The sequence below is a fragment of the Harpia harpyja genome, chromosome Z, assembly GCF_026419915.1.
Source record: "Harpia harpyja isolate bHarHar1 chromosome Z, bHarHar1 primary haplotype, whole genome shotgun sequence".
NCBI classification, from domain to species: Eukaryota; Metazoa; Chordata; class Aves; order Accipitriformes; family Accipitridae; genus Harpia; species Harpia harpyja.
The window spans coordinates 81,539,002-81,561,718 of record NC_068969.1 but is presented as its reverse complement, the minus strand read 5'-3'; the positions used below and the strand labels follow the sequence as shown (position 1 = coordinate 81,561,718).

The following is a 22,717-nucleotide window of genomic DNA, read 5'->3' as shown; positions in this document are numbered from 1 at the left end:
TCTGTGCCATACCCGGCATTGGCTTCTTACGTTTGGTACCTTCTTTTGTTTGAGAACACTGGAATACAGCACACGATACCGATACCACGTTCGGGGTGCTTGTGGATTTCTACCCCCACAAAGGAGGCAGAATTTAATGGTCCCATTACTTCACCGTATATCATGTACAAACACTAAATACGCTGTTTATAACTAAGGCTCCCACTGTTGAGCAGGTTCTGTGTTACAGATCTGGTTCTCCATGCATGGTTAAAATAACTGAAACAATGATACTAGAAAACAGAAAGAATAATTATATGCCCCCACAGTGAATGTACCCAGAAGAGTTAAATTCTGGATCCTCTTTCTTAGTAAGCTTCAGAACTATATGATCTGCCAACTGTGATAATCAATTAGCATGAAAAAAACTTTTTAAAAACTACTATGTTTTGCTCATAAAACTGATTTAAACATTGGCACGTAAAACAAAACTGCTATTATTCCCCTGTGTGTTTCACAGAGACTATAGTAGTGGAATTCCTTAAAAAAAAGAGAGAATACAGCCATTACTTTATAATGTGTATGCACATTCTTTGTAACATCAAGCACTGCTCCAGCCTTTCCATCCACTTTCCTCAAGCTCGCTTTTGTTTAAATATCCCTGCCAATACCATCTTAAAGTCTAAACTCGCATCTAAAGATGCCGTGAAAAAAACAGTTGAACGTTCAAATGAAGAAAATATTGCATCTATTTTTAAAAGGAGAGGGAAAGTAAAGTTGGTTCAAATGTTAGAAGCTTACAAAAGTTTAAAATTCAAGCAATTTTTGAGATGCACCTTTTGGAACTTCCAAGGGATCATCAAAATCTGTTAATTCACTAAAGGGACACCCAGCATTGGCAGAGACTGTGTTACAATTTTAAAAGAGCTGATCTAAAAACTAATTGCGAATACCACTTATGACAACTCTGGCCATTCATTTTGAATGAACCGTTCACAAATGCACTACTACTCTCCCTAAACACACCCTACGTATATTACATCCTCTTTTTGTTCCTTTTATTACCCTGTTGCATGGCTGTCATTTAAGGTGGATCCTAGTCCCGTTAGACTAGGCAACAAACACAGTAAGCAGCATAACTGAAAACACTGAAGCTATGAATTTCTCATAAAAATTCACTGCACTTTCAAAAATCATGTCATGCTGATCTTTGTATAGATACAGAGGGCTACAATAAATTACGTAATTTTTCCAGATACAGCAAAGCTGAGCCAGTACTTTGGACATCATTGTCATTTTACCAGATGTAATCTCAAGGATGCTTTCTTTGGTTAACTACTTCCATACTTAAAGGACCCACAACAAGCTATCGTACATCAACATAGAACCCTATTAAATCCGTTAATATACTTCAGTATACATGTTAGTAGCAAATATGTTAGTAGCAAATATCTGTATTTATGTATAAATATTTTAAAATATTTTCACATATATTCCACATATATACAAACACTTAGATCAATTCCAGCTACTAAACAAAAGTAAATATAAAATTTAAAACTTTATTGACAATATACTCTTCATTATGGTACATTATGCTAACTAATTCAATCTGCTTTTTTAAAAAGTAATCATTCTAGTATTTGCACCATACAACTTCTTTGTTGAATTATTGCAAAGAAACCTTGGGATATAGGGAAAACATGCTTTCTATCTGCATATTTTACCCTGGAATATTTAATCACTTTTGTTGACATAAAGACATGAATATTTTTCACTTGGATCATATCTATGCAGAAAGGTAACTGTAAGATGTAAGATTTCTCTATATAAACACATACATTTATGTGTATTTATAAAAACCTCTCTGAGAAAGGCTTAGGAAGAAGTCTGCCTCAGTTTTAAATGTTACCTTTTATAGTACAGTGCTGCAGGATTACTATTGCATTATCATAAATAAATGGCAGCATCAGGGAATTTTAAACAGATGTAGCAGAAAAAAGACATGAATATTATCTAGACAGACCTACTGATAAAAACACACAAAAAAATTCAAGGGAGAATAAGACACTTAGTGGGAAAGCTAACATTCAATGTAAAATTCAGTGTTTCCTACCAAAAAAAAAAAAAAAAATTAAAACAGCCAGTATCAAACAAATAGAGTAAGGCTGCATTCCAGTCACTTGGTTTTGGTATTAACAAAAGATGAAAGAAATCCCATTGGAAAGCTAATTTGAAAGTAAATATGCCTAAAATTAAACATACAACTTGTATTAATCTCAGAACAGAATCAAGACTACTATTATAATAAAGCCTGGGGCACATTGTGATGCCTACAATTGGTGGGTGGATTTTAATTGACTTGAAGACTGTCATAGTCCTATTATCATAAAACCTGTAACGCACTTCCAGCATGGAGGACCCATCTGTGCCCACCATCCATCTGTTTAGACATGATTGGCAAAGTGGTAGGGAACTCGCAGTGGTTGCCTCTGCCTGAAAGGAATAAACCACAGGATCTTCCAGTGAGTGCCAAAAACTTCTGAGAAGGTCTGCTGCCATGGCTTTCGGGGCCTCGATCTACAGAAGACAGCATCATTAGTGAAAGACAGCATGCCCACAGTGCGCTTCAGTCAGCTAGAACAATGCAGTTTGGCTGGGGATCCATTACTGGACTCTGATGAATTGTGTCCCAGCATCACAGATACAGCTTTTCTTTCATTACGGCACGCAGCTGAGACTTAACTTTGGAGAACAGAAACTATCTATGTCGTCAATCAACCGAAGGCAACTTTTGAAGCAGAGGAGAACCTCAGAATCAATGAATGTATGTCAAGACACAGCAGAAAGTGTCTTTTGATCTGTACTTTTGAAAGAAAATATAGTTCCACTGGCTTTGGGTAGAGAAGGAATGGGAATAATGTGAGGCTACTTTATGCACAACCAATATTAAAAGATTAGTAAGCTAGGAAGTACAGGGCACAGTACCATGCAAAATAATCTTAACAAAGTGCCTTCGGTTCCTTTTCTCTCTCACACAGTTAAAAAACCCAAACTAGTCTTTCAGCTTTTCAGCAAATAAATGTAGAAATTTTACAGCACTTACAGGTCTTCACAACAGTTTGACATTTTTTCTATACTTGTAGTATCCTGTTGAAAAAAACAAAACACAATAAAAAAGTATTTATTTACATTCCTAACCTAAAATGTCATTATGAAAGCAACTAAATAAAGCAGGGAATCAATTCTTAGGGTACACTGCTTTGGCATTAGTCCAGTAGGTTACATATTACTCACACACCATATTAGTTTCAGAGCTGTGAGATTATATGCACAAATTTACTCAGTCTGTTAAATGATTTTTACAAACATGATGTGAAACTATGCTGTGTAGTTTTACTATGATAGCACATACCACAGAATGTCAACAAAAATGTACAGCATTATTACCGCTAAAATTAATTCAGCTATTACAATTAATTCATGGGACATTTAGAAGTAATGTGTGTAGGGTTCACTCTTGCCATACTTTTCACAAGCACCCATTCCAGACTTTGAGCTGTCCACTGAGATAACCACACGAAAATTTAGTAAAATGCAACTATTAACAGATGTAGTATTCTGAAAAGCAGGAGCTATCAAGAAGTTTTAAAATAGTTATCTTCATGAGTATCATAATGCACACAGCACCACTATCAGTTTCCATAGTCTCTACAGGTAAATACCAAACATAAAAATTATTCTCTTGAAATGTAACAAAAACTAAATGATGTGCAGAGTGAAACCACCCCTGCAGCTAACAGTAAATTAAATTCATACTTTATTTTTCTGAGTATGATTAATTTAATGAGTCACAAAGTTTTATAATTAACAAATCAATTTAAGCTTAGATCATCCCCAAATAAATTTTTTAAAACTGCCTACAATAGTACTTTTTTCTCACTTTCACTCTACATATTTAACAAAAAAGCTTGCTTTGCAAGTATCATTTCAATTTTAACTCCAGCAGTATTAAGCGTTTTCAATGCACATTCATAGTTCGTTATGTCCCAGAATCACTCATGAAGTCCAAAATACAGTAACTGAAATATTTCTCATGGTTCCATCTCCTTTTCGTGGCAGCTTGGTATTTCCCTTTGCTGTTCATTGATTTAGGCATGCACATAATGCACCTGCCAGATTACACTAACGTTTGAATGAAACCGAGAGCTAGCCTTTATTGTCCCAGCCATACAGAGACACAAGGGCTGTGGTTTAATTAGGCTGCGACTTCATTGTCATCTGGAAACACTACCTAGCAATAAAACCATACTGTGTTCCTTGATTGTTCCTGCCATCAGTGCATCCAATTCAGTGCAGGCACTACTGGGATTCTGCCATCATCTTTCATAAAGCTTTGAAGGGGAAGGGTGAAATGTGAGTGGGAAATAATGTACAGGAAGCTGCTTCCCTGCTTCAGCAGACATGGGTGGCCTCAACTCCCCTTGCCAAATTTTGTCCTTCTAAATCCGCTTCCCAGCTCTGATGAGTTTTGGAACAGGATCCCTTACTGCATACTAAACAGCAAAAATCTTAATTCTGCCCATGGCCTACCCAGCTGAATTCCAGACGCACTATGGCAAAGGAGAGAAGTCCCCTCTTCTCATGCCAGCCCACCGGGATGCACAAGTTCTTCCCTGTTGGTGCAGAAAAGGCATGCCCACAGCAGACTACATAAACCATTCTGGCCCCATCATTAGGTGGATTTCAACAACTGCTCAGTAGTGAGAGAGGACAGGACTGGAGGCAGCAGGCTGTAAATACCATCTGTTTCTTCCATGCCCATAGGCAAACTGCTTCTCCTCGCCACCTTAGGCATCTGTCTAGTGTACTCCCCCTCACCTGCCACAGGTGGCAGGAAAGCATTACAAGACACAAGCCATTCTCCCTGTTCGGGCAGGACCTGCCTGCACAGCCAAGGGATATTCGGCTTCCCTGGGCTGGCTTTTTGTCCAACTCTTGTCAGAACAATCACCACCTTTTCTGGCCACAGAAAATCACACACAGCTTTCTGAATAAAAAGGACAAAGTAAACACAGATATTCCTTCCATGACATTTCAGTGAGGTTGTAACAGCTTTTTCATGAGATGCTATAGCTCCTTCCGTAACTGCAAAAATACCTCAGCTCTACGAATTATCCTCTGGTCAACTCAAAGTTGTCTACCTGATAGTACAAAATAATACTGGTATGTTTGAAAGCAATGATTGTTAATGACTTTTTGTACAACAGTAGCATGCTAGTCCAGACTAAAATTGAGTTCTGGCTATCAAAAGAGTTATGCTATCGTTTCACAAAAGAAGCCTTAAACCAGCTTTGGGTGCAGACATGACATAACAAAATAATACCATAAATATGGCTTTTTGCTATGTTTCTCCACATTGTTTATTCATTAATACATTTCTACTGCTCCCTAAAATACTGTATTTGAGATTTTTAGAGGAATTCCCAGGTTGGGAACTGGGGGTTATATTTCTTTTTCATTGTTATCATGGCATGTTATCAAGACCTGAAAGATGCTCAGTCAGGGTCTGCTCCCCTCAGAAATGTAACCCATTAAATTAACGAACTAAGTGAAAACACCAAAAGAAGAATTGCAGAAAATGACTGTAAGAGAAGACTATCAAGCTTCCACACCTTTAAAACATACTAAGAATTTCAGTTGGATAGGAAGTCAAACGAAATCCTTCCTTACTTTCTTTCCTTCCTTCCTCTTCCACTAAAATGCCAACATCTACTTTAGAATACTTTCGCTTTACAGTAAAGGAATTGGGACTGAGCAGTGAATGCTTTGCTTCTGGGATACTTTTTCAGAATTAAAAAAACTTTATAGCCACATTTTAAAAGCCGTGAACTAGGGCTGGAGGGAATGGCAGAAAACATCCCTCTGAAGTTTAGCTGCTTAACAAGTGCTGGTGACTGAACTTAAAAAAACAAATTCCCCTCACAGCTTCCCTCCCCCAACACTGCTGCCAAACAGCTGGGCTCATTTGAAATGGACTTTCTTTTGAGAGTGAACCAATTTACCTTTTCAAATGAAAGTGAAAATTCACAGCACCCCAGGAAACTCGGTAGCCCCTCTGAAGACAGGAGAGGAAAGAAAGGGAGGGGGCCATAGCTGAGTTTTGGCCTGTTATTTAAGGCTTTCTTAGACACATTAATTTCTCTTCTTTTGGAGATGGGAGGACCAGAATAACCACTATTCTTCTGAATGACAAGGTGTTCTGTTCATTAACACATCTCACAAATGGCTTTCAACCAGAGTATCATCTCTCTTAATTATGCATTTGATGTATGCCAAGGTTTTGCTACAACATCAGTATTACTGTGTTCAGCCTAAGAGGCTTTGGCTGTCTGCATCTACTATCAGCTTGGATTACTATTAATACAAACAGAACTCTGCTAAGATTCCCGCCCCCCCCCCCCCCCCCAGACTCACAGCTAATGCTGATGTTAAAATCTTTTGGAGAATTGGCCCTCATCCAAAAGTTGAAAATAACTTGGTATGAGCAAACATGGCATAGCTATTGAGCCCTAATAATCTCTGTCTCCAAAAATCCCATAAAATTTACAACTGCATACAAGACAAAGTTGACTAACCCACAACTGATTACCTGATGGGTCATCTGGACCCCCAAAGTCATCATCCAGATTGGAAACAACTGTTGTTCCTGCACCTGGTTATTCAGAGATACATACCCGCTGATAAGCATCTTAAAGCAACTAGGAAAAAAATTGTACCTTAGTGAGAAAGGCAAAAGAAATTCAACGATATAAACACAGCAATCATTAACAATATATCACTTTAAAACAAGCAGAAAAGGGCAAAGGATTCAGATTCTGCTGAGGGGATGAGGAATGATTTTTTGCTTTGAGGACTTACTACAAGTCTGTAAAGCAGCTTGTCTACTCTAAGTGAAGTAAGCTACTGCCACAGATAAGACTGTTATGAGAGGAATGGAGAGACATATGTAAGAGCACCGACTGAATTCTGCAGGCTAACTTAAGATTCATTTGCAAATGAATGCACCTGCATTAGCTACTAAGAGGAATATATCTTTCACATCTATATTTTTAATTAGCATAACCAACTGCCTGAAAAAAGTTTTTTTAAAAAGATCACATGCATTGTTTAAGAAACTGTGCTTTAAGGATGGGATTCATCATGAACTAATTTACCATGAAAGAAGCACATGGAAAGAGCATTTTCCTCTTACTGATTCATGCTTTCCAAAGCAGAAGCTGTAATTTGTAACTCACAGGACTAACTCCAAAGCATGCAGCCACAATCTCTAGTTCAATTTTTCTTCTGTGTTTGCTTAAAGTGACATGTACTCAATACAGCTCTATTTAATACTTGCAATAGAAGAATGTAAGCATTTTGCCATGCTTTCTTAATATAGTATTTTCAAATATTCGGTATATAAAGATCATCAGGAAAGTATGCTAAAACAGAAAGAGCAAAACCAAAACTTGTAAGGCTTCCTGGATTGGCAGCTGTTGCTTTTATCTGAAAGTGCAAGACAATGTATCTTCTATCTGAACAATACATTTTTTCATTCCTTCTACCTAACGTCTTTTCATTGCGTGTAAATGACAGGTGAGCAATTGAAGAATATAAAATACTGAACACCTCATAGACAGAATATTTCATATTTCAGAAATTTTCCTTTTTGGCATTAATTACCTTTTGGGTTTACATTTGGCTACTTTTTAGCATTTTTTTCTTAATCTAGACTTCTCATATAACATAATATGATTAATTTTATCAATTACAATTAAGTTCAGCCTGAAAATTACTAGTTTAGTTTTAACTTTAAATCCCTAAATCAGAGAATTGTGTGCAAAATTAAAAATGAAGCTACACTATGTTATATCTAGGGAGTACTCCTACACTCCTTTATGCTCTGATGAATTTAGTTAAATAGATTTCCAATGAATTCGTCAGATATTAGAAAATGATTCAATGAAATGAAAACATCTGATAACAAATTAGGAACACATCTACAAAGCAGATGATACAAACAGGTCTCTTCAGTCTATTTCAAATCCATGGTGTGTTAGGTGCAGACAGCTACACGACAGCAAGACACGTAACAAAGCACATTATTTTTCTTGATACTTACAAATACCTTCCCAAGACAAAAATATTAAGAAAAAAATGCTTAGGAAGCCTATCTGTTGACTTTCCTCACACAGAAGCCATTTTAACGGTCTGATGTCTAAATTTGACAAGCAACATCTAAACAAAAAGTACTCAGCCCCCAGAACACTTAAACATCATTATTATAGTTACTTATTTTCAATTGGTTAAAGGTACTCCCATTATTATTTAGAAAAATAACTGAGTTTTAAAAGGACTTCCTCCTTAAGTGATGAACAGGGGATATTTTTGGCATGGTATTTTTGACTCCTTGCACAGTATAAAATCTCTGATTAAATTTTCTAACTTATGCTTTTCCTTAATAATATTGTAAATAATTAATTTCAATAAAAGTATTCCCACTTTACTTAAAACCATGTGGTGACCTTAATAAAACAGATGAGATCTTTTGCCACTTAGTGTGTCTTGAACTTGAATTTATTCTTACATTTTAAATAGCTCATGAAAGAGGGTTTTTAAATAAAATTTTATTTTGATGGTAAATAGGTGTTTAAGACTGTCAGGATACATTCATTAAAAATGTAAAACAAATTGCTAGTCTATTCAAGAAAAATAACGTAAAGATACAAAAGACTTTACACAGTTAACAAAATCCCACTCAAAGACCAGGACATCACTATTTCCTGACAATTTAATTTATAGGACTTTATGCAGTCTTCTAATAGGAGATTTACCTATAGGTGGATTAAAGGTAGAGACAGGAAAAGGAGAGGGGGTAAGAATAACAGGGAAGATACAGACAGACAACTTTAACATGAACATATTTTCTGTTACAATTTCAAATTACTATTTGATAGTTGATACTTTATATAGCTTTTGCTCTCCCTCTACAGTTACTTTATATCTTACACTTTACTATAGCCAGGTAAAGAATATGTTTGCCTGGAAATCCTAATTTCCCCTTCCAATCCTAATTTCTTCTGCGCTAAACTTAATTATGAGGATTAATAGTTCCTTGATTACATTTCAGCCATGTTTGAAAAAACAGGAAAAGCCCTTAGTACTTCACTAATCAAAATAGTATTTAGTAGATTATCTGATTAAAGATATTATTACAAATATTTTTAATTATAAGATACTTATTTTTAAAGACAAAAAGCATTTCAGCACTAGATCACTTGTGCACTCTGTATATTAAAGCAGCAATAGATCAACACTATGAAATATGCAAAGAATTAAAATGTGTTTGGTTTTAGTAATAGAATAACTGCAGTTACATTTTCATTATTTTGCACTTCAACCTTTGTAAAATTTTGTCTGACTTACTGATTACATGAAGGATTTTAAATTTTTCACTGGCATTTTTATTGTTTGCACTTCAGTTTTGCATTATACTATTAAATGAAATGATACTCCTAAAGAAAACTGCTTGAAAATAATCCTTTGGGGAAAAATATATCAGAAAATTAATTTGTAAAATTTCCATCTTTTTCCAATTTCCTTAAAAGGAAGTTTTTGTCCTTTCAACAGGAAAAGAAGCCCTGAGCAAAATGAATAATGTTCCTTACTGCATGCTCACTGTAAGTATCAGTCACAGTAAGCAAAATAGTTAAAATATATGAATTAGTAAGTTCAAGACATTAGCATGGAGGTGGATCTGTTTACGAGAACAACAAAAAATAGCTAGTGAAATATGTTTGCTACTTGTAGGTGAAAAGGAGAAACACTGCAACAATAATAAAACACAGCACTTAACAAATATCAATATTTAAAAATGTTTCTAAGGGGAAAAATGTATGTGGTAAGCATCATATTGTGCACCAGACAGACTGTTGAACACCAACTGTTAAACTATTTTCCCTTCCATCCTCCCCAAAGCAAATAAAGGGAAATTTCTCTCTATCACATCCACACAGTACTGATGCACCAGGATACTGAAATATCACTGTACACATTTGAACAGCTAATTAACAGGAAACCCTGGTAGTATTAATTAAATTAATAAAGTCACTGTCCACTTAGTTTATGATAATACATCCACTACCTTGCACAAAGACCACATGGTATCTACTAAATTTATAAAAGCCCATCCATTACATAGTTCTGCCACTGAGATACAAGTTAATTACTAAATAATTTTAGTGAAAAGTTTTTCTCTGCAATATTAAGACACGAAAATCACATAAAGTCATATTTGATGGACTGTAGTGGAAAAATGAAGAAAATGTCTTTAATTCCATATAAATACTTTGTTTGAACATATCGAAAAATGAAAATAGAAACTGTTTAGTGTTTGAAATAAAAAACAATCAAAGGTAATCCTTTAAAATTAGGGTTCAGATTAATCTCTGCAAAGGATGCTGTTTAACTGAAACATCTGGTAGTGTTATGTTTAGAGACAGCCCTTTTTTAACTTTGGAAATGAGATTAGTAGATCAGTTATTTGTAAGTGTCCGAGTAATTTCTAATTATTTTATCTGGGTCACAGATAATCCGCTTTTACAGGGCTCCCACAATGACATCAGAGGATCACTGCTGAACTGATTATCCTGTTACCTTCTACCATCCATAGGAAGACAGGATTTTCTTTTTGTACAGAGGAAGAGAAAGAAGTGGCTGATTGCTTCAGACAGGTGGCAGCCAACAAAATAAAGAACAACATAGATCTTGAGAGGAAGAAAACCTCACATATGCAAAAGGTACCAGCCTTAAAAAAGATCAGCAAATTGAATACTTCTTAGTAGCGTCTGGTGCAATTTAAAACCTCACTAGACATGAACAAATATCAAAATAGTCAGACAAGCCATTGTTTAAAAAAGCATTCCGTATTATTTATTACTTGTTCTACAGTAATGCTTTGTAGATCAAACATAACCGACGTCAGAATCTTACTGCATAAATAGAAAAACTGGTTTTTAACATCATTTAACTGTTGAAGTGACATGAAAGACACACAGAAGTACTTTCTTAAAGCAAAAATTGAACATGAGCAGGAGAAATGCAAATGCCAGGGCTAGTCTTGTACTAATATACACACAAGCATCCTGACAGTTCCACCTTTTTTAAAAGACCCTGAATTGCAGCTCTTTACCTCCTACAATCATAAATCAGAATCAACCTGTAGTTGATAAAAGAGACTTCTTTTTGTATGTAATTTATGTCTTTTCCTATGAATAAATGAATGAATAGGCTAGTTATGCATTTTTTAGGAAAACAAGCGTCTGTTACATATAAAAATATCAAATGAGAGAGGACTTCCGAAAAAAAAAACATGTCAAGAAAATATGTCTTGAGAAAGCAAGCAAGTTTCTGGATACCATTTCATTTAGCTTCCAATTAAATTTTATTATTTCATATGAGGATAACTACAGAGAAAAAGTAATTGGAAATATAATTCAGTAACATAGGTATGTCCTCCTCAAGATTTTCTTGTAGGTTAAGTGCAAAATATTCTTTTCTAGATAAACTTTACATTCACCATTGTAGTATAATTAACAGGTATAGGCAGTAGTTGCACAAGACAGTGGATGTTTGGGGTTTTTTTTGTGGAAAATTTAAAAACTTTCTGAAATGGAACTATCTCAAGCAAAATGATAGTTTATCTATAAATAGTATTTTTACTATTTATGACAAATCACCAAATAAAAACCCACCTCTCTACCTTCATGGAGTTTGAAAGTGTCTATGCTAGAGCTATCTTGTTATCCTGTAGCGGTTGAGGCAAAAGAGGAGTAATTGCTTGCGGGAGTACAAGCAGCTAGAAGTAGTCTGAAGTAAGTGTATCAACAATATTAAAAAAAAAAAAAAAGTTATTCTCAGTAGGAGAACATTTAGTTTTTCTAGGGTGTAACTGACAAATCTTTTTTTGTTGTTTTTTTTTTTTTACTTACTCTTTTATGCTAAGCTTGCTTTTACTTCTCAAGCAGTCTCATTAAAAAACATCACGCTGCCTGGGAATGTAAGAATACAGGGTCATTTCCAGTTGAGGAATATAAAATTCAAATTTGCACTACAAGCAATGACAGGGAATAGAGGACTGCAAAAGCAAGCACCAAGCATGGAAGATAAGCAGGCCTTCAATATAAATGCATGGTCATTTTGGAAATTACATCAGACAGTGCTTTCTTCATGGGTGAAACTGATTTCTTCCACCCAGTTCTCTAGAAACGTGAAAATTACAAGTAAGAAGAATAATTGTTATGCTGAGATTTTAAGAAGAGTATCTTCTTAAGATCCTAGAGTTCCTAAATTAGGATCTTAAATTTCTCCCTGTTTCAGAGACTTCTGAATTAGAGAGAACTTAGATACTTCTATCTCCAAAGTATCCAAATAAAAGTTCCCCAAGAGCAATCTCAGCTACACACTGGAAGAAGTGTTAAAATTCAGGATGATGAGAGTAAAGGCAAACAGAGCTTGGGGAAAGCAATTGGAGAATGAGGATGAAAAGAGCCATGTGCCCCTTCTGCTAGAAGTGTGTTTCACATATGCTAGTTTCTAGGGAGAAAGCACTAATCTTGTATACAGAGGCCACCTCAGCTGCTCCCCTCTTCATCAGAACAATTCATGTCAAAAGTTCCTCTAAGGACAGTTTTTGCCAACCAGCTGTTCTCCTCTCATTGTAAGAAGTCACCTCCCTTGCTCTTTGGCTTCCTGGACCTCCAGACAAGATATGAATAGCCTTGTGCTAATGATACCCTAACAGTGATACCACAATAAGAGAGGTGGTAAACATACTCAGAGAAACTCCTCTGTGTTAGGTAACTTGGTCTATTAATCACCTTCTCAAGCAGTACAGCCTTAAGAACATTCTCTGTGCAAGAGCCACATCTGACTACACACGTTACAAAGTTTTCATTTTTACCAAAGAGCACATTTTTTCCAAGCATCTCAGTATCTGTTGAACACGCATGAAACAGGGTAACAGCAGATTACATGCATGTTTTTCTTAAAGAACTTTTACATAATGGATCTACTGTTATAACCAATGAGAGTTATCCAATGATAGGCATAAAAGATCAGTCAACTGCGCAAAACTGAATTTTGGAAGTGCCAGCACACACAGCAGAATATTTCACCTGCACTTCATAATGTGCTGCTTTGCTTTCCCACTTTAGCTACTGTCCTGTTCCAGAAAAACATGCTGGAGTATATCAGATATATCTTTTCCATTACATGTTCAGCTGGACAACTTTTTTGACTTCTGAAAAAATTTATCAAAGAGGAGAAAATGGCAGTATTTCCCCTTAAAATCCTAGGAAAAAATTCTGCTTGTTCTTACAGCTTGTCAAGCTATCACTTAGCTCAACTGTAGTAAAGAGCAACTGTTTATAAGAATGCTATATACGAAGGTCACTTAATGCAAATTAAATCTATACATTAAACTTTATCTGTCTTGCTGCAGTGGCAAAAGGATAGACTTCTGTAAATGTGAAGAATCAGCACAAGCGCTCTGACCTAGGGTACATACCGTGCTTCATAATGCATGCTACATTCCAATCATTTACATTTGAGCAGAGTAGTCAGACTGTGGAAATCAACCATAAACAATGAAGCATGAAGTTGCCATTTCAGGTGCTAGTTCCTTATTACTGATGGTGCTAAAGGAGGACAAACAACTCTGCAGTTTCATTATCCCAAGCTGCTTCTGTGAGATGGACAGTAAGCAGACCACATTCTGTGTACGTAGAAGATACTGAAAGACTGAGAACTCGGGATTTTTTTAATAAGCACATCCAATATTCCTGGAAAAAGTTAGCCTTAGCTTTATATTACTTAGACAAAACAGAGACTATTGCCTTGGTTTCTGGAAAATTATATAGTGACAGTCAAGCAACTTTACCTTATGGAGAATCATGAAGTTTTGCTACAAAAGGGTCAAAGTTTGATAAATCTTGAGTTTATTTTTCTTTCCAAAAATACAATTTTGGCAGCATTTGAAATATAGGTAAATAATGTTAAACCCCAACAAACCTGAACCTGCTGGACTCATTTAGCAACAGTATGTATCTGTCCAAGTTTAGATCACAGAGCTGCAATGCTGATTGTCCCTATTACTTAAAATAACTTTTATCCAGGAGCTGTGGAACTAATCTTGGCTTGATGTTAAAGTGCAAACACAGGCATGGAGCATGAACTAGGAAAATATTTATTACCTGTTTTCCTGTACAAGCACAAGTAAAAGCTGCTCTGCTTCACCTTTTTCAAAAGGCCTATGCTCTTGTCCACCTCTTTTGCATACATCTCTGGGCAGCTTCAGCAATCTCTGAAATTAATGCTCTCAGGAATTGCTATGGAGCAATTACTATAATATGAATGCTTTAACTGTGCACATCTATGCCTTCAAGTGTTTGAGCTTCTTTTAAATTAACCTCAAGTCTGCACTATTACACTTCAGTGATTGTGTTCTACTGTTAAAGAAATTTTGATCTGTACCTTACACTAAGTTAAGCTTAATTTCATCATTAATTCATTATTTTAAATAGAGTTCATTTTAGATACAGTTTGCTTAGTTTATACAGGAAGGCTAGATGCTGAACAGCAACTGCAGCACAGTACACTGTAGGAACATCGCTGTCTCTCAGTGATCACAGTTCATTGCTTCTACAGGACTTGAATGTCTTCATGGTGTGCACTCAGCACTGTGGGTGGGTATACCCAGTTTCTTTGTTCCCTATTCTATGCATCACAGGCATGTCTTTGGGGAGCCTGCAGAGAAACTACTCACTCACCTGCTGCCCTCTCCTCTGCCTCTGACATTGGCTAGCCAAAGCTGTTATTAAGTGCTTATGGAGGAAGCAAATTCCCACACTACAATGCTGACAATCAAAAAACCATTTGTACAGAAAGATTTTCTGACACAACTTGCAGACTAAGCACAACCTCACCAACCAGATTTGGCTTTGTTCGTTTGAAGTCTGACTAGTTGCTCCCAAGCAGATTTCCTCAAAATGACTGTATTGATTTTTCTTGCCAATTCTATACTCATGAAGAAAGGAATGAAAAGGAAGAAGACAATTGTGCTGCTGGTATGGAAATTCTTTGCGCAGGGGATGGACTAGATGACCTATGTTCTTTAATGAGTCAATACAACAGCATCCACAGGGTGTGAATGAATTAAGAGTTTGGAGATCCCAGTAACGGATTTCTACTTCCCCAGCAATCCCAACCCAATAATCCCAAACCTAAAAACTTGTCCATATGAGGCAAGCACAATAGCCCCTCTGCTATAGGTAGGATGCAGTGAGAGGCCCTAATGCAATAGATCTGTACTTTCCAGCATTTGCCACTCATAGTCCATCCATATCCGCAAGTACTGTGGTGCATTTGTTTCACAAAGTTTGGCAAAGAGGACAAAAGAGAGTAGCTAGGCATACTGCAGCTCAGCGATCCACAGAATTATGATTTGAGCACATAAAAGGAGGTTGGACTTGAAAATGCTATTAGTATGCATCTGTTCCAGGGTAGTGGCGAGCTCAGTAAGTGCAATGGGATGTACTTCAAGTATATTATACAATTGACATAGGATAAAAGGGCTTTACAGCACTTTATAAGAGTTTGCGGTGGTGATAGCAGCCTGACAGTGTTAAGGCTCAGAACGGTGAAAGAACATACTGTGAATTCATGCGTGTTGCAGAGGCAGCACAGTTGATAATCCTGTGTCAGAACAGAAATGTCCCAAGTTTCAGGTGTATCTGACAGAATCAGGTTCAGTCTGAGAGTTTTTATTTCATGTACAGTAATAGTATCTGAATGGATGCTGATGGCCATTGCCAAAATTTAGTCCGGTTTCTGGCAGCACACAAAACAGAACTGTAGACTTAGGTTTTGTTCCTTGTTTTCTTCTGTATCGTTTCTGTGTTTTAGTGTAGTACCAATCACATGGCTTTTTGTTCCTTCTCAAATATCCATTTTAACAGGGACTAAAAAGACATCTGAACTCTAAGGCTCCCTGAGTTTCTGTCTGTCCCACTACTGGGAGTGAGGGTGAACAGAATTCAGATGTCTGCACCACTTCAGCTAGATACCCAGCAAGGCATAGTATTGGATTAGAAAAAGACCCCAACTCTAGAGGATGCAGACACAAAGGCTGTGTGCCAGCATTTAAACAGGGAGGTGAGAACCTATCAGCAAGACCCTGGAACAGAAATCAGGCACACAGTAAAGGGGCACAAAGGTAAACCTGTAGACCTGAGGGGTTGACAGAAAGTGCAGAAAGCAGTCTGGTAGAGCAGCTGGAGGATGGCAAAACCAATATACAGCACAGCTACAAAGAACAGAAGGCAGTAAACTTATGTAAAGGTAATACAATAAAAACAATAAGCAATATTATTGTTTTAACTAACAGAAGGAAAAACTATACAGTAATTTTTGTCCTTTACTCTATACAAAGGAATTACATAACACAGTTAGGAGGGTTTTCATTATGCATCTACCTACAAAGGTTAATACTGTGTAAACCCTCATAATCCCAAATTGAAATCTCAAGCAGATCTCAATCAGTTGTAGTCACAAAGATGCTGTCATCTTGTATGTTATTGTCTTTAAAAAAAAGTTTTGCAAGCCAGATCATACATCCTTTCAGACATGTACAGATGCAACTAATGTACTCTCTCTGTTCAACACTGCAGTACTCCAAACCCTTCTATGGGTTCTCAAGATAACTTTAAAGAATTCACTGGCAGTGATTAAATTCTAATGAAAAGAACAGGATATTACAGCAACAAAAGCTTGTTTCTTGTAGATATTTATTACATTACCAAATTCATTTACCTGGAAAATCTTTCAATGCAGAGGATTTTTTTCTGTACCTTTAAATACAGAATATGCATTTGGACTGTAAATTGTAAAATATTCCATTCCACAGTTTAGTAACTGAAGAAATATGAACATAAGCATATTTATTAAAATACTTAACAAAAAGTCTGTGTTCTCAGAATGTATGATTTATCAGTGGGCCTCATTGTCACAAAGTATAATTGAGACCAGGGCACATACGAGTTTAAAATAAAAACAAAAATCAAAACCCACAAATATGTACATTGTACACTGCACAATTCCAGGAGAATGTATGGTTTTATTTCACTAATACAAATCAGGAAATTGCCTTGATAGGTGAATTATTAGACACTTGTTTGTTAGAAGGCTTCTTAAGTCTTCCTTGGAGACAAGAGTTTTGACAAAGCATATACCAAATAGGTACCTCATAGCGCAAATGTTTCTCTATTTTTCCCTTAAATGCAACTGCTTTTCTGCTTTTATTAATTTTATTGAAAATAAAACTAATATATACTTCTAAAATTAGATACTTACAGTGAAAATACCCATTAGCTGAGTATAAAAGAGTCCACTTATTCCACCTAATATTATTAGACCCATGAAGGCAGATATTCTTAGGAGAGCAAGTTCATGTCTAAACACAAAAACATCCTAGAACAACACAGAAAGAAGAGAGAGACTTTAGCACTTACAAATTAATTTAAGTCTTTGAACCGAGTAGAAATACTAGATAAGAGCTCTTCCCAAAGACTTATACCTAAAGGCAAATATGGAATTTTTGAGCTACATTGCAAATCATTGATACATTTATGTGCTAAAATTATAAACCAGTAATCTTTTATTTATACATGTAAACAGCTGGGGCTTTTTTGCCAGACTGCTAAAAAACCTCATTCAGGTATTTAAGGTTTGGGAATAGATTGAGTTGAATGGGTTATTCCTGATTCTGTCATCTCATGCTGTGCCAGATTGCTACACAGAAGCTCCAAAACATAAGAAAACCACTCTGTTAAACAGTCTGATGTATGAGACTCCTCTATCTCAGCTCCCAGCCACAGCAAATTTCATTTTAACTTCACCTCTTTTGTAATAAAAGTAACAACATTCCTAGCTTGACTCTTGCAGATGGTACCTACAAAATCCAAGTATCTGTATTGGATTGGTCTCATTGTAATGCTGTCTATTATCCAACATAAACTTATCTTCATCTTTTAAATTTTGGCCTTAAGTGGATTATTGTAACTTCGGATATGGATGCACAACCAAGTTGCCTCAGGGTGCAGGAGAATATGAATTTACTGTATCAGCTGCTCTGGAAAGCCTGCTCTCACCCAGCAGAAAATATGAAAAGTGTAAGAGAGTTTTATAGACCTTTTTCAAAGGATGAAACACCTTATTTTTATCACAGGAAAACATTTGTACATGGCAGTTACTGTAGATGTACTGCAAGTTCACAACCCATCTTACCCTTTGATAATGAGTTAACCCACCCATTCTCCTATTTATAAGTTACGATTATGTTCTCAAGGCTGTCTTTTGAATGTACACATCTGTTTTTCCACTTAGAAAAGCCAGATCACAGCAGGAAACTATTAAAACCTTTCAAGTAAACTTTAAATTACAACCAGAACATAAAAGTGAACTGAATGAAAAAAAAAAAAAAAAAAACCCCACTGCTTTTGAACTTTCCTTCTTTACATTCAACCAGTAGGACTTAAGGAAAAGGAATTCTTAGATTCAGGAATACTGGGTTTTAATTAAACAGAGAATAGTTAGAGCAAATTATATTTAGTAAAGAGGTCTGGGTTTAGATTTAAATTATTTCCATGAAGGTTCAAAATATAAACCCAGGAAAATAGTTTATACTGGCCACCAAAGCTGTGAAGAAAGTCAGTATTTAATGAACAAGTAGAAACCACTAGTTAATCAGCTAAAACAAAAAGCAAACCCCACCAGTCTTTTCTGAACTGGTAAGCCAGCTCTTCTTAGTATTGGCCTTTCTTGCTGCTGTACAATATATATATGCTTAATTTCTTTTTTTTTTTTAAGTCTTCTTACTCAGTTAATGACTTAATTCAAAGTTAAATCAAATAAAAATAAAAGCATTCATACTAATCTTTATTCCCCTTTCCACCAGCCTACCAAAGCTTTAAACAAAAGCAAGGTAAGACACAAGTTCTAGCTGTAAAATAGCTTCCCTTCCTATCTTCATAGGTATGTTTTACAATATCAGAAATGTTTTAATGTATTCAAACTCAACTTGACAGAAGACAGTGAAATGTAAGAGAAGAGTGCCAACAGTGAAGTCATGTTCTGGATCTAGCATCACACTCCCCCATTAAAAAAAAGTTTGTGACACAGCTTTTAGCATCCCCCCAACATTCTAATTAGAAGAGTTCTTCTCTTGAGCATCATCTTCAGCAGGAAAAACAGACATCACTCAACACATAACAGAAAACCCTAGTGTAAAGACAGCAGGTTGCTTTCGCATTTGGCCCTTCCAACCCATGTTAAAACTAGCGGTACAGAAAAGGAAAGACTTCATACTGAAGTGAAGAACAAGGAATACTACTCTGTGTTTCTTTCCTTCCTTCCTTAAGATGAAACATCTACTGCAAAAGACTGGGGGTTGCTGAATTACTAGTGAAGAAGAGGTGACATCACCAATGTTTGTTCCAGCCATTACACAACGGTAAGGGAATCAAAGTCTCTGAGGCAATGATGACCTGGAAATCAATACTGGGGGCTCACCTAGCAATCTGTACAGACAGAACAGCATTTTTCTATAGAAAACCAAAGTATATGCAGGAATAGAGTCTTCTGGTAATCAGACCTTAATAACAGAGCTACTTTCACAATTCTACATTCAAACAGAAACATGTGACTCCACGAAAATAGGAAAAAAAGACCATTTTAAAAAATCCATTTAAATCACAGTAATAGTAATAATTATACATTTAGGATGTTGCTGCTTTACATAAAAGCTCAACTCTATTTATTTTTATTTTTCCTTCTCAGAACGGACAAAAACATTTTTCCCAGCTAAGAAAACCAATCAAAACTATAATAAATCAATCCCCAGGACTAGTCAATAATTAATCAATCCCTCTTTCAATGTATTTTGAACAGATCCTCTTGTTCAAACACCATTTAGGACTCACCAGCCTGAGGACTGAGACAGCCTGCCCCCCACCTCCAAAATCACACTATCTGTGCTAAGAGAAAGAACTACATAGACTGAGCCACAAAGCATAAGCACACGTAAGCTAAGATCACCAATGCATGAACCCTCTCTCATGGCACAATAGGGTTTTGTCCCATAGCAGCTTTTTTCCATGTTGGGCCAGGCTGACAATGTGGCCTTGGCACAGATGTTAAATGCACAGTTTTAACAATGTGAAAGCTGCCCTTCAGGTAGCTCCTTTCTCCTCTCCTTTTTGTCAACATCACAACCTAACTGCTCTGTCAAAACTTCAGTTCACATGGGCTGCTGCCGTCCTCTTTCTACTTAGCATTTTCTAGGCAGCTCAGATGTGCCCTCCCCCAGGCTGTTGCATGTTCTAAAGGTTTTTAAGTTCCCTTTAGCCACTACTTCATCCAGTCAAACTGCAAGGATTCTTGGCCACTTATAAAAATTGATAGAAATGTGTACAATAGAAACTTGTCACAAAATAAGAAACAAAGTGTAGGTCTGTAGGATTATGTTGAGGAATGAATTACAAACCATGAGATCTGGCATCTTTATCTTACCAGGCAATACCAAAACATTCCACAGGAAGCCAGTCTCCATGACACATTCACACAAGACTTCCTCAATGCCGTAGCAGAACACATGCCATGTCTTCATTTGTGAGCATCAACTGTTACGGATGATCCCTACAATGAATGCTACGATTGACTAGGAAAACAGCTATTATAGCTTTATGCTATCATACAGGAGAGAGGTCAAAAACAATGATGGGTCCAGCTCAAGATCATAATCAATTATATGACCACTGCTTCCAAATTCAACTTTCTTTTTACCCTACTAACAACACCACAAAGAAAAAAGGCATGAAAACATTTAACGGGTCTCTGTCATTTGCAGTACTGGGTCATTATTTCTAAGGGTTTACAATATTCCTTTAAAAACAGCACACTCTGTACAGCAGACAGAGGTTTCAGCAGGACCAACACAGGACTATTGTGTCTGTTCCAGAAGAGACAAAGTGAAAAACAACCTTCATAAATTCTCATTTACAGTGTAAGATTCATTTATTCAGTCTTGATTCTTTACTCAAATAGGATATACACAGAAATTTATATACTAACAAAATATACTAGGATACTCCATCTTTCTCTTGGGGAAGGGATACTTCATGTAACACATGCTAACATGCTTGTCTGTTCTCAGTTGCAAATGCCCGGGATGTCTGTCCCAGTCTGGTGATTAAGTCAGTCTATCAACTCTGCTATCATAAAAACAGTGTAGAATACAGAACAAAGCCAGGCTGTTGGATTAAAAAAAAACAAAACAAAAAATACAGACTGCAGGTTTTGCAGGAAGAAAGAGGAAGGAGAGGTACAAGGGAGAAAATTCGCTCATGTTAAGGAAAAAAAAAAAAAAAGAAGAAAATTAATTCACAGAACACGAGCTGCATTCTAATAAGCACTTGTGTAGAGATATTTATTATTAATAACAACTGATGTTTATGTAAAGCAGTTTTTGATTGAGGACTATTTCAGGTTTGCTAAATGAGTAATTTTCCAGTCTGATTCATGACTGATTTGGTTTAAAGTAAAAATGGGAATAGCACTCTGATTCCAAAAACAGTTGCCTACACAAAGTTCAATCCAAAGTGATAATTTTGAAATAATTTCAGACTAGAACATACTTTAAGAAAAGGCCATACAATCTTTGCATAAAAATGACACTACCAGTATATTGTTATAACAAAATTTTATCCTCTCAGTTGCTCCTATCTTTTCTCTACAGACAATGTATTAACTTTCTAAGCCTAATTCAATATTCATATCCTGTCCTTATAATTGCACAGGAGGAGAGCAGGGTTAGGTTGGTTTTGTAGAACACTGAGAAGGAAAATTTTGATGTATTTTTATTTTTTTAAAAACTCTCACATCCTGTAGGTCATTTCATGACCCTAAAGAAAAAGTTTCCTTTAGATTGTCTTTACAATATAAATGGACTTTGCACGATACATATTTCCAGATTTTAATTAATATTAGTTAATATATAATATTGAAATAAATATTACTGTAAAGAATCTTCTCACAAAGTCTAGTGAATATTTCTCAACACCTTTTATTTGGAATTGGGAAAGCTGAGTGTCAGACAGAGCAGGCTGATATTGCCACAATGCCTCTTCCATGATGTTTCCTTCCCCCTCTACCAATAGAGCTCAGAACAGTTTAAAAGTTAGTTAAGTAACAAAACTTTCATAATATACAATGGATAACTGCAGAACCAGGAACAAAATAAAACTAAACCAGAACAAAGGGGGTTAGGTTTTTATATGTCAGTGTTTTTTGCTATGACAATCATTCTAGCAACATTTCTAGCAAACAGAATGTATCAGCAAAACTTCTTTTGCTGAAAAGATTAAAAGCCTTCTATGAATCAGGTAAAATGTACTGCCAAAGCATATATTTTTGCTGCTACTTGACCAGCTGTGTCCAGAATCTGTGCCAGCACAGCCATGTAGAGAGCAACTGTAGTCATGAGAAGACTAGTATTTATTCTTCTCATCTCACTATCCACAAGATTGAATACTTCCTAAAAGATGCAGACTTCTTGACCTTGATGTTTTTTAGTGAAGATGCA

General features: G+C 36.0%; 1 protein-coding gene across 2 annotated transcripts in view; it reads right to left on the bottom strand.

The window, feature by feature from the left end:
• Positions 1-1,521: 1,521 nt before the first annotated feature.
• ZDHHC21 (zinc finger DHHC-type palmitoyltransferase 21) overlaps positions 1,522-22,717 on the bottom strand; it is a 38,038-nt gene continuing 16,842 nt past the window's right edge. For both annotated transcript variants that reach the window (XM_052775674.1, XM_052775675.1), the window contains exons 7-9: positions 17,431-17,547; positions 3,086-3,129; positions 1,522-2,559 (exon numbers count right to left, since the gene is read on the bottom strand). In XM_052775674.1, coding sequence (XP_052631634.1) covers positions 2,427-2,559; positions 3,086-3,129; positions 17,431-17,547 — 294 coding nt within the window. In that variant the 3' untranslated portion in view covers positions 1,522-2,426. The remainder of the gene's footprint in view (positions 2,560-3,085; positions 3,130-17,430; positions 17,548-22,717) is intronic.